The sequence below is a fragment of the Lygodium microphyllum genome, chromosome 1 (assembly GCF_053477565.2).
Source record: "Lygodium microphyllum isolate KBCC chromosome 1, Lygodium_microphyllum_v1.1.10, whole genome shotgun sequence".
Taxonomy (NCBI): domain Eukaryota; kingdom Viridiplantae; phylum Streptophyta; class Polypodiopsida; order Schizaeales; family Lygodiaceae; genus Lygodium; species Lygodium microphyllum.
Genome location: NC_141135.1, coordinates 83,596,478 through 83,616,552, shown reverse-complemented (window position 1 = coordinate 83,616,552; position 20,075 = coordinate 83,596,478). Strand labels below are relative to the sequence as shown.

At 42.4% G+C, this 20,075-nt stretch overlaps 1 protein-coding gene across 1 annotated transcript; it reads left to right on the top strand.

The window, feature by feature from the left end:
- Positions 1-13,827: 13,827 nt before the first annotated feature.
- On the top strand, positions 13,828-17,327 carry LOC148041333 (pentatricopeptide repeat-containing protein At2g33680-like). Its single transcript, XM_087683897.1, has 2 exons — positions 13,828-17,100; positions 17,313-17,327. The coding sequence occupies exons 1-2, from the start codon at positions 13,828-13,830 to the stop codon at positions 17,325-17,327; spliced, it is 3,288 nt and encodes a 1,095-aa protein (XP_087540023.1).
- Positions 17,328-20,075: the final 2,748 nt, after the last annotated feature.

The following is a 20,075-nucleotide window of genomic DNA, read 5'->3' as shown; positions in this document are numbered from 1 at the left end:
ACTCGAGGCACATTGCATCGAGTTGCGGTGTAAGGGAGTTAAAAGGGGCCCCTATTGTGGGGTCCCAGGGGGGCCAGTGGCCCCCCTGGCGGGGGTCCGGGGCCAGCGCCCCCGGCCTGATGGTAAAGGGAATATTCCTTGGAATATTCCCTGGCCGACTAGTGGAGGCTCATATGGTAGGTCGATCAACACGCCGACCTAACGACCTTCGCGGGCTATAAAAGCTAAACCTCTTCGCAGCCATCTCTCACTCATCTTTCACCCAGTCAGAGTTGTTATTCCAGCTAGCCTTAAGCTCTTCACATATCTTCTGTCTAGATCGCCATCTAAGCTTCACACAGTGGAAGCGCACGGGTGGACAGAGCCATCTTTGTATCAGTTGTTTGGAGTTAAAAAATTTACTGATTCTCCTCTTATCTGTTGTGTACTCTCTATCTCTTTCTCAGATTCTGTTCGCTGCGCCGTGTAATATTTTACAGAGGATGCTTGAGCTAGCATCGAGAATCGTGGAGCTATCGAGGTGTGCAAGAGAGGAGGCTACTCACATTGGCATCAAGGTAAGCTCACTACACTCATAGGATCGACGGCGCATCGGCTAGGTGAGAGATAGCCATTAGAGCTCGCTTGAAACGCTTGAAGCAATAAGCGGTTTGTGGGTCTTGGCAGTCAAACGAAAGCTCCCACAGCATAGAAGCAACCTTTGCCTGTAAGGTTAGGCACATGCCATGAGAAATCCCATAATACCGTGGGCACAAGAAATCAATGCCATACTGCTGACAAGAGGTCCAAAAGCTGGGAGAGAGAGCATGACTCTCATAATCCATCTTCAAGCACCTAGGCCTGCTACTAGCAGAATCCATAAACCTGTCAAGCATAACTGCATCATCCTCAATCTGCACCAAGGGAAAAGCCCAAACACAGTGGATAGCATGATCAATAAAGGTCACAAAGTACAACACTCCACCAAGTGATTGGGAAGGTATAGGTCCATATACTGCACAATGAACAAGATCTGGAGGAGCATGCCTCATACGATCACCATAAGCCAAGGGGGCTCTGCAAGGACCAAGAGTACAATCAGGGCAAGCACCAAGATCTATAAGTGACATAGGAGACATCAATGAGTCTGAACGAGACAATATCTCTATCTCTCTGTGGTGCATTTAGCCTAGACGATAATGCCATAAAAATGCATGTGGTAACCGGATAACTGCAACCATAGAATCTTCCACATGAGAGACATGCACTGGGTAATGAGAACCAACTCTAGAACCTCTGGCCAAAACCAAGCAACCACGACAAATCTTCCATGACCTATCCTAAAGAGAAACAGAGTAACCTGTATCATGCAATTGTGACAGAAATCAAGCTCTTACTGAGCATGGGAACATGTAAAACATCCCTAAGCATAAAATAAGTCCCATTAGGCAAAGCTAGGCATATGTCCCCTATACCAAGAATAGCATAAGTCTGCTCAAGGCCCAAAGAAATGCATCCATCAAACTCCCTGTAAGTAGAGAACCATGCTCTATGTGGAGTAAAATGACAAGATGCCATAGAATCCAATAGCCAATTTGAGGCGTAGGCCATATCACTGAGCAAGAAAGTTGTAGGGAAACTAGATGACAGGAGTACATGCTCAACTGCATCATCATGGGTAACAACATGTACCTCATCACTAGTAACAGTAGTAACACCCGCTACATCTCTTGTATCTCTTACTCTTTGCTCATGTCGAGTCCCTGTCTCTGTCTCTATTGCTCTCTAATCCATCTGAAACATTTTCTTTTAACATGCCGAAGCTTCCCACAATGGAAGTATACATCTATAGAAGAAGAATCTATAGAAGACGACAAGGAATCCAAGTCATCATGAATAGGGCTATCCATAGCATCCACGGAGCTCAATGAGTTGAGGGCTGTCCCAATATAGGGAACTTACTCATGAAGACAATTGTCAGTAGTAGAAGCACAAGTGGTAGAAGCATAAAGCTACAAGTACTCTTCCATCCTTACTGGAGAGGGAAGCACAGAAGCATCAACTAGGGATGCAAAAGCTCCCATATGAAAAAGACTCATAGCTAAGCGCAAGATATAACCAACCACAATAGTGTAAAGGCCAAGACATTTGTCAAAAGAGCATACTGTATTCAGCCATGAAATTAGCCCATAGCCATAATGGCAAACATGACTCTGCAGTACATCAGACCACATAGTAGCATCCAAGTCAATGCAAGACCAGTAAGTGTCATAAGATCCTGCAATGGTCAAGCTCCAGGAGAAGCCCAAGTATCTGTACAACAACATCCAAATAAGTGGCTTTGTAAAGTACATGATAGTAGACAAAGTGCATAGATGGGTAAGCATCAAGAGCAACTGCTCTCTAACATGTATGGGCAAAAGCATCCCAACTAGCATAGAAGCTAGGCAACACAGAAGCAACAAAGCCATAACTGCTAAACCCAAGCACTATCAAGAAGTCCACTGATCAAGGAGTAACTCACAAAGAACCAAGCATCAATGAGCAATGAAAGCTCAATAACCAATTGCCAAGACAATGGAGCAAGCACTGCTCAAACATGTATCTGCATCCAAGTAAATCCAAGATCCATAATCGGGGCATTAAGGGCCAAATAGCATCCAAGCTGCATAAGTGATGAGCCAACCAAATGCAAACTGCTCCACAAAATTCTCAAATGCAAGTTGATTCAAGCCCAAACATCTGCCATACTGCAGCCGAACCCAAAAGCATCCACATCAAATATCAGTCCCATAATGGGTAGCATGGGGCATAAACCTTGTCAGGTGAAATGCCAGTTGCAAAGAAAATGACAGTGAACCAATAATTGAGCTCTACTCTTTGCTCGAGAAGAATCCGGGAGCATAAACATCAAAGCGGCATCATCCAAATATATCAACATATCATCTCGAGTAGTCGGGAGCACCCGTAGACCATAGGCATAACCAAACTGGAGGTAAAATAACCTGTCAGCCAAGGTATCATAAATCCCAACCAATAATGAAGTGTCTACATCCAAATCAAGGCTCAATAGCTCTCAAATAGCATATCGAGGCATAAACCATGATGACCAAGCATCAATACATCCAACAAGACATACGAATGTCAACAAAGAGCATTATGCATAAGCCATCCCTGCTAAAACCTTGTTGCCCAAACAATGTACAGCAATAAATCCCTATATAAATCGAGTTATGGAAGCTCAAACCAAGTCCCCAGGCATCTCAAAACATTGGGCAAACATTCCCAAAGCATTTGGGCATCAAATACCAAGCCTCGGGAGCATCACATAAGCTAAGAGCATGACATTTTCTTGCTATAAATCAACTCAGATCTATTAAAGAAAATTATGTGATCAAAATTTGGCAGATCTGACATCACCATTGCGTCTTGAGCATGCAAAACCCCAAGTTAGACTCTTACCTTACCTAAATCAGGTTCTGAATACCCGAGATATAAGAAAAAATGGGATTTTTGAGCCAGATTTTGATATAGGCACAAAAAAAACGTGAGCTACTACTGTGGGGTATGCTGGTTATGCTAACCATAAGGGGGAAAATGGGGGCATACAAGGTGGCCAATGAAGCCAAGGAGTACCTACAAAGAGCCTATGAGGGCCGGGAGAGGCAAGAGATGAAGTCTTACCTCGGGGGGAAGAAGCCATGGATGACATTGAAGCTCCAAGCTGTAGGTCTTCAATCCGGGCTGAAGTAATACCGGGCCAAGATCCACGATCAAGCTCCGATCCAAACCTCTAATACCAATTGAAAGGGATGCAATGGCAGTGAAGAAGGATAAGAGGAAGATGTGGGAGAGAAGAGCACACACAATGTAGGTGTTGTCCAACTGAACTGATAGCCTTATTGCACTATCATATTATATATGAATAATGAATGGGCGGTCACACTGTTACAGGCAGGCCCAGAGGCCTTTTACCCCAACAGTGCCATCCAACTTGGCAATGTTAAACAAAGCCATATCTTTGAGATGACCAGCCATAATGAGTCAAACGGAGGCAGAGTATAGAAAACAACCTACTGTAATTAGTAGTAAACATCCCAAAACCACTGCCAAAACAAGCAAAAAATAAGAAAATTTGCTAAAATGACCAGCTATCCACCAAATAGTACCAAAAGTACATCAAAATGACATGATTAAGCTCAGTAAATACATCACATTCTACATAAAATAGCTTGCTGTAATAAATCATAGTAGTGAGAAAAAGAGAGCAAACAATGAGCTAACAGTGATCCAAGATCAAGTAGGTCAAATCCTGCATGAAGCTGGCATGTAATAAATACTATAGCAGCCAAGAACCATGAGCCAAACACCCAAATACCTGACAAAGGTCAGTGTATGCTCAAAGAGAAGACATATCAAATTGGCCCAAAAGCATCCAATGTAGACAAGTATTTATCAAGAGTATATACATGTAAGAGATCCTAGACTCATCTACTCAAGAAGCTCAACTGCATATCCAGAGATAGCATGAAGCTCCCACTGGTAGAAAGATCGATGTCAATTGAGCAATGAAGCTCAAACATAGCATGTGAACTCATAAGGCACCATGGAGCCGAGACCATATATCAATAGATCATCCAGAGCAAGAGATCGGTCAAGCATCACCAATAACATGTAGTATATCATGTAACAATCAATGTCAAATATCTAACAACTCAAATAAGCATCCAAGAGCTCCAAAGAATGCAAATGAACACCCAATTGAAGCTCCAAGTGGCAATCAAACACAAACAATGTAAGGAGCATGCATTTCTGACATATGCATCAAAGCATGTACCGAAGGGTCAAGCATAGACCATAGGCATAATGACTGTCACAAAGCATGCCACTGTAGACCAATGTCAATCAAATGCCAACCAAGATGGAGCTTGATCGAAGTTCAAAAGGAATTTTGGAGCAATACAAGACATGTGCCAACCTCTGTATACATCCGTGTCGTCATATGAGTCACTCGGGAAGCACCCATATCCAATAGATAGAGCATACACTGACCAAATAGCTTCAGTCCTAGTTATTATAGCAATAAATTCACTGACAAAATTGAGTAAATCAATCCTCAAATGAAGCTCAAAGCCACCTCAAATCATGGGCATATGATATGCCAATGTACTAGCATCAATGGTACACATTAGGAGTGCATATAGAACACCCAAATCATAGCTAGAAGCAATAGGCATATAAAATCCCAATTAAAAGAGGTTCAGCCCTGCTATATACATCTGTGAATACACTGTCAAAGCAAGCTATTTCAATACCAAAATCAGGTCCAAATCCAACCCATAACACGGGCACAGAATTCCCATACATGTAGACATCACTTTAGCATAACCAAGCATCATAAGACCAACAAAGCTGATCATAGAAGCATCAAATAATGTTGCCTTTTATTTCTAGCTAGCAAACCTTAGCCAAAATAGAGTAAACAAAGTACTTAAATTAGTCCAAAATCAACTCCAAGCAATGACATAGCATCCCCAAAATATAAGCATCAACCGGTCATAATCGTGCATCATCCAACCAATGGCAATGAGTGTAGAAATCAAAGGTAAGTGCTGCCATGTTTTATGATAGTTTGTGGACTGTTATAACAGTCAAAAACTGAAGCTTAGTGCTCAAATGGAATGCCAAGAGTGGAAGGATCAATGCCAAGTATCAAAATCAAGTGTATAAGTGCTTGTATAGCTGCCCAATGAAGAAGATATGCTGTAAGAGATGAAAAATGTGAGCTGTTGCTAAAAAAAGGGCACGTTTCACACAATGTGATGCTACATAAGCAAGGTGAGGGCTATGGGGGCTGCTCCAACTTATGTGAGAAGGCTCAAAGAGTGCCCAAGAATAATACAATTGATAGGAAGCTCGAATAGAGTGGCTATGGTTACCAACAAAGAGATGACTACTATAGGTATTTGAATGGAAGTTGAGAGTGTGCCAGACCAAGCTCGAGCTCACGAAGAAGAAGGCTTTGATACTAGTTGAAGGGAGGTAAGCCCTAAAGTGGAAGCATGAGTGGATCAAGAGCTATGGTGGAAGAAGCAAGAGCAAGAGAGAGGGACACACACAATGTGGGAACTCCAATAGTCACAATGTGTGACCGGCCTTCCCTTTATTCAAATGTCATTGAAAGAATAAAGAATGAAATGACAATGATGGATGCCCACCGCTTGTAGTGTGCATGTGCGGGTACTATTAGTATAGTAATACATGGGCGGCTGGGCAGAGGTGCCTTTACCTCCAACAGTAATGTAGTGAAAATTGTGATACATAGGATGTGGGTACATGATCACGTTGCTTTGAAAAATTAAGGAAATCATATGAGCTAACTTTACACCACTTGTGAATTCAAGCTTGACTATTAAAGCTCTCTCTTAGTTATCACATGTGCTAGGCTCAACATAGTGCACTCCATATTGGTGGTCTACATGAAGCTCTTTATTTGGGAAAGGTTGGAAGGATACAATTTTGTATTTATTGAGAAATGGGTATTCTGTATGGGTTTTTAGGCAAAGCATGGGCATTAGAAGGGTCTATGGCATATGGACACTTGTAAAAAAGGTTCTCCAACAATGCATGGGGACCTCAACATATTGAATAGTCCTAAACATGCTCTTGCCAAGAAATCTACTCTGTTATGGTTTTGAAGAAAGTAAGCTTGGACACTTGTGCTTGTGGAATTATAAGGTAGCAACACAATGAAATTTGCAACGTATAGGCTATGGGTAATGGATCATGTTACTTTGAAATTTGGAGGAAAAGAAATGAGAGATCCTTACACCACTTTGTTAATTCAAGATTGGAAAGTATTGTTGTTGCATGGTCTCTCAAGGCCTGCATGTGGGAACTCAAGCCTTGAAAGTATATGTTTGAGTAGATTATTTTCAAATTTGCTAGTAGAGCTGGGACTAATAGAGGACCAAGAATTTAGTTGTAATGAAGAAGACCTAGGAGAGAGAAGGAGAGAAGGGAGAGACTGCAGAGAGAGGAGAGAGAAAGAGGAAGAAGATGAGAGAAGAAGAGAGAGAAAGACTAGCTAAAGAGAGAAAGATAGGAAAAGAGAGAGAGAGAGGAGGAAAGCCATGAAAGCTAGGAGGAAGGAGAAAAGAGAGACTTGATTATTGATAAACTGATGCCCTAATTGGGTCTCTCAACACCTTATATACCCTATCACTATAACTAGTTATTCCCATGCTAACCCGTGTCCTACCCGTCTATCCCCACTCTTTTACATTCCATCCCGAACCCGAAGGTTTTTGCCCTCAAAAACAAAAAGAGGACTTATGGCTCACAACGAAAAAAAAAGGGGGGGGGGGGTGGAGAGTACTACTCTGCTCAGCATTACTAAGGAGAATATAGGTATGGGGAAGTACAATCTCATTTGGAATTGGGGCATAGAATTGTGTATAAGATGTATATGTCATGTGCAAGTTGATAGCATATGAGTTTGGCCTCCATTTCTTGACAATTAGGGGCTGACAAACAGTGGACATCATGCTGTCCAGAACAAGACTGCTGGAGAAAACTCGTCATAACTTCCTATGGCCAGCTCTGATTGAGGCATGTGACATGTCAAAACAAAGCTCATGAAGTGTACTTTCAAGCCATATAGGTGACACTTGATTTTCATTAATGCAGGGTAAAAAATATTCTGAAATAGTACGCTGTTTGTAAGTTGTCTACATTTCAGGCTGGGGCAAATTTAACTACTGCTCAATCAAAATTCCATCCTTGGAGTAGGGAAAGAACTGCACTGGTGAAATGCTAATTAGCATAGGGCTTTTCCAAGACCATTCCCTTCCTCGGGATCAAATGGATAACCTCCATAATAAGCATCAAGAGCACAAGGGTCATCCATATAAGCATGGGTCACCATACTACCACCGGGGTCAAAAGGATAATTGTGATCCAATTCATCCACTCTATCATAGAAGTAATTCATGGTGTCATCATGAAGCACTGATGGTGGCACAAGACCGACCCATACGGTAGCATGCATTGACTTGTCCATAAACTCATTGGGAACCGCTAGGTCAAATCAGACTATAGATGAGGCTGCAATCAATACAACATTCAATGCATCAATCCCTAGGCATTTCATGTCCATGAGTTTCACATGCGTGGCTATTACTAGGCATTCAAAGGTAAGGGCCTTGGGCTGATGGGGCATCTACTCATGAGCCTGTGGCAGTGAGATGCTCTCATCATGGCATCGTTCTTGAGAAGTATCATGTGGCTCATAAGGATGCGCATGTTGCTTATAGTAATAATCAAGTGACTGATGATATCGAGCACTCTATTGTTGATAATGCCATGTACATACTCATATACATTTGCATGATGTTGTCCATGTACATAATGTTGTCTAGACGGTTTTCCATGTATGTGACCAGAATGTAGTTCATGAGAACATATATAGTCATCAGATGCATGCTGCTCAAAATATTCACACTCATCATATACATGTTGACTATAAGTAGGTGCACGCACTTGCCTTTGCACATCGAACCCATGCCAATGGTCATGGTACTCATAATGTCCATGAGAATGCCCATACATGCCTCTTGCTGACCAAAATGTCCATGGGTGCCATGCTACCCATGCATTATATGTGGACCAAACTGATTATTAGGGCCTTGCTGCCCAAAATTTCCATGCTGCCCATGCAGTACATGTAAACCAAACTGAACATTGGGACCTTGCTACCCAAAACTGCCATGTGCATGTTGCCCATGTGCACCCTGCATACTATGCTGCCCAAAATTTGTATTTTGCCCTTGCATATAGCTTCCACTATGAGGGAGTTGGGGTGCCAAGGATGGGCTTGAAAGATTTGTAATGGGAGAGGGAAGGAGGGGTTCAACATGTAGGGTGGAAGGCTCACCCATCCCATAAGTGCTATGGGGAATGCCATGGGTACCACCGAGACCTTGTGGGCCACGCCCGGTCTCTAAGGGGGGAGGGCGGTTAGCCTCACGTGGAGGCACATACTCCTTGGCTCGATCTGGGGGGGGGGGGCAATGGCGGGGATGAGGGCTCCCATGCGCTCTATGAGTAAGTCCATCTTGGCCATCATCTCGGAATGACGGTGATCCTGGCGGGTTTCCATCTCCCTATGACGTTGCTCCATCTCTCGATGTAGTTCAGCATGATGGGTCTCATGTTGGCATAAGGTTTGGTTGAGCATAGATAAGCGGTCTATCTCGGGGGCACCCTCTTCAAACATGTCTTCACAATCCTCTTGGGCTGAGCTAGGATCATTCATTGATGCACGGGAGTCCCTTATTTCACACTAGAAGTCCTCCTGGGCCTTTGCTTTACCCTTGTGGCCTGCCATCCCCAGTCAGGTCCACTAGACCCCTTGTTACAGAAATGACAATATCTTGAGCTAGAAAGCTCCGATCGCCAAACTTTTTGATTCAAATGAAAGCCCTCAATCCCCTCTACAAGGCTATGTAAAAATATCTCTGAAAGTAGATGATCAGGGCTTTGTTGTAATCACTTTTTATGGGTTGACTGTGTAGGACTGCTGCCTGTCCCACAGTACCTCTGGGCACAAAACTGAGTGTATCTCCCCAAACCGTAGGGCGGAATGGGGAGATTTTTAGTTCAAATTGAAGGGGAGGATGCCCTCTTCGAATCAACCTATAGAGCCCATGCTCAGTCACACAAGAAGGCTTTGTTGTAATCAACTTTTGCGGGCTAACTGTGTAGGACTGCTGCCTGTCCCACAGTACCTCTGAGCACAAAACTGAGTGTATCTCCCAAACCGTAAGGCGGAATGGGGAGGTTTTTAGTTCAGATCGAAGGGGAGGATGCCCTCTTCGAATCAAGATATAGAGCCCGCGCTCAATCACACAAGAAGGCTTTGCTGTAATCAACTTTTGCGGGCTGACTGTGTAGGATTGGCTATCAGCAATACCCTGCAAAGACTCCCTCAAGGAGCATATCTTATCCCAATGGTGAGGGTCTTATCCCAGACTTCTAGGGCCTCAACGGTGGCTCTCAATGCCACATAAAGCCATACATCCTTTGCATCCATAGTTCGTTGCTGCATCCATCATACATTACCAAGTGGTTCGTGACATTACCAATGCATGTAGGGGCTTGTAGACTCAAATGATCAGGGTTCGGGCTATTCCATCAAATATACCTGCACCTGCAATAACTCTTTGGGCTCCGGATCACCGGGAGGTGGGCAAAATTCCCCCCGGGCCGGGTTGTGCACCCCTTTAGGGTCTTTGATGGCAAGGGGGGTCACCCCTCTTTTGTCTTGCCGCAAATTTCGGGGCTGCTCCTGGGGGCTACAAGCAGGGTAGATCAAGGTGTCGCTACTCAATATGCTGCTCCAGCTGAGGGGAAAGCATTGGGACAAGCCATTCTTGCTGAGGAAGAGGGGGGAAGCAAGATTCCTAAGGTTCTTGGGCTGGAGCTTCCATGGCAGCTTGGAGGAAGGAGGAGAGAGAAGGTCTTCTTGAAAAGTAACTGAGTTTTTGGCCTTCTCTAACTATGCTACCCTCCTTTTTGCCCAAAACCCTAAAAAAAACTTGGATGAAAATTAGTGACGACCTGTCAAATTTGTCTGCCCGCCTCCAGATTTGTCCACGGTTCTTGGGAAAGCTCCAAGAAAGGCTGCCATAGTCTTCAAGAGGGCTGACAACCTGCTTGAGTACTCTTGTGTACCTATGAAAGAGATGTAACTGGAGTTTTCTAACTGTGGGAAACTGTGAGAGCCCTAAATCTATGGGAAAAGAGAAGGATCAAGGACAAAGCTCTGATACCACTTGTAATGAAGGAGACCTAGGAGAGAGAAGGAGAGAAGGGAGAGACTGTAGAGAGGAGAGAGAAAGAGAGAAGGGAGAGACTGCAGAGAGGAGAGAGAAAGAGGAAGAAGATGAGAGAGAAAGACTAGCTGAAGAGAGAGAAAGACAGGAAAAGAGAGAGAGAGGAGGGAAGCTATGAAAGCTAGGAGGAAGGAGAAAAGAGAGACTTGATTATTGATAACTGATGCCCTAATTGGGTCTCTCAACACCTTATATACCTTGTCAATATAACTGGGTATTCCCATGCTAACCCGTGTCCCACCCGTCTATCCCCACTCTTTCACATTAGTATGGTATGATATAAGCCCGATTGGCTATGTTATTGTCACTCTTTTAAGGAGATATAGCACCAACATCAAAATTTATTCGAAGAGGCATGTTGATAAAAATAGTATTATGCATAAAGAAGATGCATAACAAGTACTTAGTAGTAATTATGTGTGGCCAATATGCATATCCTACTAGGCATGTGTGCCCAAAATGTGCACTATTTAAGAACATATCACATGTAAACTAAGGGCTCTTCCTTTGGTTGGTAGGAGCTTTGCCCAATTTGGTAGAGATGCAATAGAAGAGTCTTCATTTCATTGTAGTCAATTGAGGTATATTACTTGTATTTTGAAGTTGCTTGAAAAGTCAATGAGTGTGAAACCAATTATTAGCTCAATTGGGATGCAATTGCCTAAAAAGGCAATGCCTAATAAACCAATCGATAGGTTTATTGGGATGTAATTTCACAAGCACTTATTGTGGAGGCTCTCTAGAAGGCCAAGGGATGAAGGTGTTTTATTTGCACTAGGCTTTGGGCCTTGTGGATTATTTGGACATGCAAGCCACATTTGGAGATATCAAAATGTTGAATCCTTTCCTTTTCTTCGCCAAAACATGTTACAATCAATGTATGATTGTATTTCCCTTACAAAGATAAACCAATCCTTGTTTTATGTCCCAAAGCTAATGCGATGCCAATTTTTGGTAGTTTATTTGGTACTCTCACAAGGCTCCATATTGGTAAAGCCAAAAATCCATTAGTTCATCCTTGGGAATCAAACCCGACTTCTTGTGCTAGACACAAAAGTTGTTCCCATGGGGATTTTTGAAGGGGGGTTTTCAAGGAGTTTTTGGTGAAAACTAGAAACTAGTCCATGTTTTCACCAAAAACCCCTCTTTTCTTTAGTAAGCCCCCAACCCCCATTTTTCGAACAAAAAACCCCTCCCTTAATATAGCACTAGTGGAACATTAGGCCACTTCACGACAGTTCTCTTTCTCTCTCCCTGTCTCCCCTAAATTCCCTATGTATAATTTTTTCTCACACACACTCTTTCTCTCTCTAACTTTTATTTTAGTTTATTTTCTCTCATCTCCTTGTTCTCTCTCTCTCTCTCTCTCTCTCTCTCTCACCCCCTTTTCTTCTCCCCCTCTTCTTCTTCTTCTTCTTCTGCTCTCTGCCTTCTCTCCCTCCCTTTCTCAAAGTATGTAAAAAACTATGTCAAAATATTATAAATTAAAAAATAAATTTTAAAAATATTTAACTAAAAAATAAAATTTAATTAAAATATGAGAAAAAAAGAGAGAAGTTTAAATTAAAAAGTTTAATGTGAGAGAGAGAGAGAGAGAGAGAGAGAGAGAGAGAGAGGTTAATTAAAAAGGGAAGGGAAAAGAGAGAGGGAGTAATTAAAAATGAAAGAAAAGAAGTTTTAATTAAAGAAGGAAGGTTTGGGAAGGGGGTGGGTTTGAGAAGCCTTCTGGAGGTTTAGGGATTTCCAAACTTACAATCAAAATAATATAGCAGTAAGATGTTTACAAAGTTGAAGGTCATTCTTCCCCAAATTTGGGGCAAAAGGACTTGTTGGTTTAACATTCATCTCCATATCTCTCTATTCAAGATTTGACGAGCATATCACAATCATTCCTTTAGTGCCATCCGCCCTATGCTAGAGTTGCCCGTCCACTTATCTCCTACACTCTCACATCCCAACATACAGGATGATTCTTAGGTAGCTCATCCCTCAAGCCAATAAGATGTTTACAAAGTTAAAGGTCATTCTTCCCCAAATTTGGGGCAAAATGACTTGTTGGTTTAACATTCATCTCCATAACTCTCTATTCAAGATTTGACGATGGTATCATGATCATTCCTTTAGCGCCATCGGCCCTATGCTAGAGTTGCCCGTCCACCTATCTCCTACACACTCACATCCCAACATACATGATGATTCTTAGGTAGCTCGTCCCTCAAGCCATAGTTGAATACGATGGTCCTACTGAACATGCCATGGAGGAGGTGGAGGGCCATGGTGGAGTGAGCGAGGGTAGGGCATTGAAACGGAAGACAACAGGGCTAGGGCGGGTCAAGTAGGAGGGAGCAAGGAGATGAAACGGGGGGCGATGGGGCGAGTGGGAGGAGGGTTTTAGAAATAGCATATGATTTTTGAAAAGGTTACTGAGATTAAAAATTTAAGAGGAGAGTGTTTTCGAAACCTCCCACGTGAACAAAAACAATTTTGAAAAACCAAAAACGGGTTGGAAACTGTTTCCAGCAAGAAACCCTCGTAGGAAATGTTTTGCCCTGCCTTACACTCTTTGTAATGCATCTTTACTATTAGTTAAGGGGAGGTTGGGGGCGGGTGCCACATGGCAGCCCCCAACCTCCCCACAAAGAAACGCGGGGGCGGGTGCCACGTGTCCAACACCCGCCCTCGCCGCGAAAATCGCGCCCGCCCCGACGGGCGAGTCTAGGCGGCAGAGCGCCTAGTAATGATAAATGATTAGCCCATGGTGGAATGTGAATGTACCATGTAGACCCATCGACCATGTGTGTAAGACCTTATTGAACGCTCCTGTGAAGGGTCTGCTGGCGACGGCGGAGCGTGAGCATGAGGAGGAGGAGGAGGAGGCCGGAGGAACAGGGGAACAAGCAAGGAGAGACGCAGGCACTCCCCATGAGGACTTCTGTTTGGTGGTAAACGGAGAATGCAGGGGAAGTTACCGTCGGCCTCCACAGAGAAACTGATCGCCCTCATCCAGAAATGCAGACAGGAGAAGAGCCTGCATCGTGGCAAGCTCCTGCTCGCCTACCTGCGCCAGCATCGCCTCGATGCCTATCCCGTCATCGGCAGCCACCTCGTCCCCATGCTTGTGGACTGTGGCTGCTTGCCTGACGCCCAGTGTGTTTTCGATAGGCTCCCCCTCCGTGCAGAGCACGCGTGGACCTCACTCATCTCGGGCTACATCGGATGTGGAGAATCACAGCACGCCTTCGCCCTCTACCACCAGATGCAGCAGCAGTACTCTGTGCCCCCTTCCAAGTTTACTTACCTGGCGGTGCTCAGTGCCTGCACCTGCCCAAGGGAACTAGAAACAGGGCACATGATACATGCTGAGGTTGTCATAAGGGGATTTGAAAGAGAGCTTTATGTAGGCACCAAGCTGGTGGATATGTATAGCAAATGTGGCTTTCTTGTGGAGGCGCACACAGTGTTTGACAGATTGTCAGGGAGAAGCACAATTTCATGGAATGCGCTGATTGCAGGATATGCACAACATGGGCCATATGAGGGTACTTGGAACTTTCTGCAGCAAATGCAAATGGAGAATGCTTCTCCTGATTTGGTCACATTTATTTGCAGCTTGAAGGCTTGCAGTACAGTAGCCACTTTGGCAACAGGTCAAACCATACATGCTGAAATAATGAAGAGGGGTTTAGAAACAGAGCTGCTTGTGGGGAACACACTGGTGGATATGTATTGTAAGTGCAACTCACTTACAGAGGCACACCTAGTATTTGAAACACTGCCAGCTCGGGATGCGGTCTCATGGGCTGTGTTGATCACAGGGTATACTGAACACGGGCTTGATGAGGAAGCTCTCACCTCTTTTCAACAGATGCAGTGTGAAGGGGTCTTTGGGGATGTTGTAACATTTCAATGCTGTTTGAAGGCTTGTGGGATGCTAGGAGCTATAGAAACTCTTCACGAGATACATTTTGAATTAGTATTAAGGGGATCAGAAAAGGAGCTGTCTGCTGGTACCACTTTGACGAACGTGTACTCTAAATGTGGCTTGTTAGCAGAGGCAAACAGGGTGTTTCAGAGTTTGCCAGCTCAAAACCTAGTGTCATGGAATGCATTACTTTCTGGATATGTAGAAAATGGGCTTCTGGAAGAAGCACGCAGTAGCTTTCAACAGATACAGTCGGAGGGCCTACCTCCTAACTTAGTCACAGTTCTTTACAGCTTAAAAGCTTGTAGTGCCACAGGAACGTTAGAAAAGGTTCAACAGTTGCATTCAGAAGCAGTTAAAAGAGGATTTGAAACAGAGTTGTGTGTTGGCAACATGCTGGTGGATGTCTACTTAAAAAATGGCTCTTTTGCAGAAGCACATCAAGTGTTTGATATGTTGCCACTTCGGGATGGGGTCACTTGGGCAGCATTAATTGCTGGATGCTTGCAGTACAGCCTCACTAAAGATTCTTCTAATCTCATCCAAAAGATGCAGCTGGAGGTGACCTCTCCCAATATTGCCATGTTTGTTTGGAGCTTGAAAGTTTGTGGCATGACAGGTGATTTTGTAGCAGGGCAAGCATTACACACTCAAGTAATTAGAAGGGGTTTGGAAAGGGACCTTGAATTGGGTAACTCACTGGTGGACATGTACACCAAATATGGCTCTCTCACAGAAGCGCAGCAAGTGTTTGATGAGCTGCTAGTACATAATACAGTCTCATGGGCTGTGTTGATTGCTGGCTATGCCGAGCATCAGCTTTACAAGGAGGCAGTTACCTGTTTCCAAAAAATGCAGCTGGAGGGCTTCTGTCCAGACTCTTCCACCTACACTTCCATTTTGAAAGCTTGTGCCACCCTAGGATCTTTAGAAAGAGGCCAAGAAATGCATGCAGAGGTAACTAAAAGAGGACTAGGACAAGAGCTTTGTGTGGCGAATACACTGGTTTCCATGTACTCCAATTGTGCCTCTGTTGAAGAAGCGCACCATGTGTTTGACAGGCTTGCAGTTCGAGATGCAGTCTTGTGGACTGCACTGCTTGAAGGATATGCTTGCTGTGAGTCTGGTGAAAAAGCAATAGCTTGTTTGCATGAAATGCAGCTGGAGGGCATTTCGCCCGATTCTGCAACATTTGTTTGCAGCTTGAAACTATGCAGGTCTGCAGAATCTTTAAAAATAGGCCAAGCAATACATGCCAACATAATGAAGAAAGGACTTGAAAGAGAGCATTATGTAGGTCATGCACTAGTAGATATGTACACTGGATGTGGTTTGCTCGCTGAAGCTTGCGAAGTGTTTGACAGATTACCCACTCGGGAAGTATGCTCTTGGAATGCTGTGCTTGCAGGATATGCTGAACACGGCCTTGATGTGGAAGTGCTGAACTGTTTTACAAAAATGCAGCTCGAAGGTGTGCCCGCAGGTGCTGACACCTGTATCCTCTGTTTGAAAGCATGTGCTGCCTTAGGTGCATTAGAAACAGGCCAAGTGATACATAGTCAGGTTAGAAAATTAGGGTTAGACAAAGATGTGTTCATTGGCAACATTCTGATAGACATGTATGGCAAATGTGGCTTGATTGCAGAAGGTCAACAAGTATTCAGCAACATGCCTATTCAAGATGTTGTGTCGTGGACTGCAATGATAAAGGCTTATGGTGAGAATCATGAAACTCACAAAGCAATGCAATGCTTTGAAGACATGCAAGTGAAAGGTGTGAAGCCGGATTCTGTCACATTCATCTGTCTTCTTGCTGCCTGTAGCCATGCCAGCCTGATCCAAACGGGTTGGGAGTATTACAAGCTAATGACAGAAGAGCTTGAAATGGAACCAACTTTGGATCACTATGCTTGTGTGGTTGACCTCCTTGCAAGATCAGGACAAGTGCATGAGGCAGAGAGATATATTGCAGCCATGCACTGTCCTCCTTCAAATGTAATGCTGGTGTCTTTACTTAGTGCTTGCAGAAGCCATGGGAAAGTGGAAGAGGGGCAAAGATGCTTCAATTATCTTGTTGAGTTGAAACAAGATGATGCATCTGCATACCTATTGCTAGGAGATCTATATGCAAGTTCTGGCAGGTGGAGTGATGCACAGAGAGTAGAGGAAATTAGGACATTAATAGGGGCAAAGAAGCCTGGCAATGCATTGATTGAGCTAAACAAGAGAGTGCACAGCTTTATTGTGGGTGTCCATCCGAGCAAAGACATTCGTGGAAATTTAGAGACACTGAGTTTGCACATGGTAAATGATGGTCATGTGCCAGATCTAGATTTGGTCTTGAGTGATCCATGTAACAATGACCATACAAGATTTTATGAGTTTATGCATTCCCTTCATATTTTACAAATTATAAGGTTGTGTGTAACGAGTTTCTGCATGTCACACCTTAGATTGCCAGGTTCATTTACAGGTTTGGTGTGCTTAATAACAATTCTTTTGCATGTTTGTAATAGATATGCCCCTCCTAAAACTTGGTACATTTCTTGTCTAGAAATAACATCATCCTTAATGTGTTCACACCGGGGGCTGGCAAGGAAATGATATGTTTTCTAGATATCACTTTTACAACTGTGGTTGGGGAGGGGGCAACTCAAAACGACCATGGCTTGCTACAAGTACTCTCTGTATTTGGAGTAACAACCTTAACTTACCTAGCAAAAAGTGCAACTTTTGGCCTGTCCAAGGAAGGTCTTAGTGCTTGATATGGGGGTTGCTTAGGCATCTTTTAAATCAGAACAATTTCGAAAATCTTATTGGTTGAATGCTTAATGCAGTTTTATATAGTATTAATGATCTTAGGTACTCCTCTCTCTCTCTCTCTCTCCGTTTGTTTCTATCATGTATATAGCTGTCCGAATCCGTACCTTTTCTTCTTTACAAAGTCTATTGATATACAATGCCTCTTATGTGTACTATCAATTTTGATTATTCAGCTAGACACTTTTGTAACCTTTTTTAAAAAGAATGCAGATGGGGGTAGTCCAATTATGGAGGCTTGATTCAAATGCACACCCACCCTCGTAAACATGGTGTGCGTGCACACACATACACGAGAAGTACATCTATGCTCACACAAACATATATCCACCACTTGCATTTCTATACATACAAGCATAAACATGTGCATATCAAACTTTTGGAGCACATTGTTGCTCTAAATATATATTGGAAATATAACACCATGGAGCGAAAAAGTTTAGAGCAAAAGCTTAAGATTGGCTTGGAATTTGTGCTCGATCATATTGTTTTTATCCCAAAGTTTAAAGCAATATTTGTCATTTAGATTTCTACTATTGCTAACAATAGCTCAAGGGCAATGTTATATCCATAGTGTAGCAACTAAAGCATGTATGCAAAGATAACCCTCGCTCTGTGTGTCTAGCATGGCACATGTGGCAATCATTTGTAGTGGGCTTACTACTATATCATCATAATGTCCAGCTTGTCAAGAATTTCTTTCAATAACCTTGCATTTTCTTTTTGGTACTCTGGTTATTTACTAGGTTATCAATGACTAAAAGTCAAAGTTTTAAGGAGGAATTAGGGTGAAGGGGCCAAGAAAGTGACACCCTCCAAAAGCAAAACACAATGATAATTTTGCAAATATGATACAAAAATTTTCATCTCACATAGTTTTCTGTGAATAAAAAAACTTAAGCTATGTAAGATTTTTTATATATTGGATTTTGTAAAACCTTAAAATATTGCATTCTTGAGTTCCCTCTATTGCCCCCTCATTGTCATTCTTTTGTAAACCCTTCATTTATAACTAGGTCTACTTGATAAAAATATCAAGATGGACCTCAAGATGGACCAAAGTTCTTTTTTCAAGCTCCATATGATACATATATTTTTTGATTATTAAACAACATTTATATAGCTCCCTTGGGAAAACAAGTTATAATTGGGGATTGTTAGATGACACTATTAGCCTCTTTACCTTACAAGTTTTGCAATTCGAAGATGCCCTTGCTGTTTATGTCTAGCATGGCTTTTGCAGCAATTGTTCATAGTGGATTTGCTATTATATTCATCATACTTATGTCCAACTTGAGATTTTCTTTTAACATCCTTTTATTTTATTGCATTCATGTTATTTATAGTCACTTATCTATGAATAAAAGTTTCAAGAAGGAATTATATCATTTGCAAATCTATAATGTCTTCCTCTTTATTATTTGACAATATGTCATTGCACATGTCCTTTTGGCATTCATTATTGTCATTGAAGCCTTCCACATATATTGATAGTTGCTAATCAATATTGTTTGCCATCCTCATTTGGTAGTGCCACGTAGCTTCAATGATGTATGTCTGTTGACTCTTTCATGATTTGTCTTTGTGTGTTCTTGCCACATGGTTGATGTAAATTTGGAAAAGTTGGATTTGCAAACTTGGATTTTGTGCATGTTGTAATAAATGTGTAGATATTTCTATTCTGTCAGTTTGATGTATCTCTTTTGTTTTCATTTTCTCATTTGTAACTCTAGTTTATATTATCATATCACTAAAATAAATTATGTTAGTATCGAGTTACGAAAATGTGATACTAATAAAAAATTATAAAAGAGAACTTTTGTTTTCTAAAGTGGAGAGGATGTGGTAGGTTAACTATTTATATGGTTGTACTTTTAGTCAGAAATGTGATACTAGTAACAACTTCTAAAAGAGAAAGCAATACATTTTCTTTTGTCTTCTAAAGTGGAGAGGATATTGGGTTCTTTTCCCCTTATCCCTAGTATGTATTTAGGTTATGTGGTTACTTGGTTTTTGTGTATGTGATTCACAATCTCATGCTTAGCATTGGATTGAGGGATAATGGATGTGGTAGGCTGACTATCTATAGGTTTGTACTTTTAATCACTCTTAAGAGCATTAGATATATAAGTGCTTGTGCAAATGCATTCCTTATGTGTAGGACAATTTACTATTCAATGCATTGTGTTGGTATCTGCTTCATTAGAGAGTTAGTTGTTGGTTGATGGAGTGAATTGTGATTTTGATTCCAATCACATTATGTCCTCATTTTTTTATTCCATCAATTTTATACATAGTGTCATCCACAACACTGATTGGGAGATCAATATTTTATGTTTAGTGGCCTAGCATAATACATGTGTAATGAGGAACCATATGAGTCCATTCTTGAGCTAACATGGGGAGTTTTGTCCATTATCCCATGGTGCAATTTTTGAAATATGTGGCTAAATTCTTCA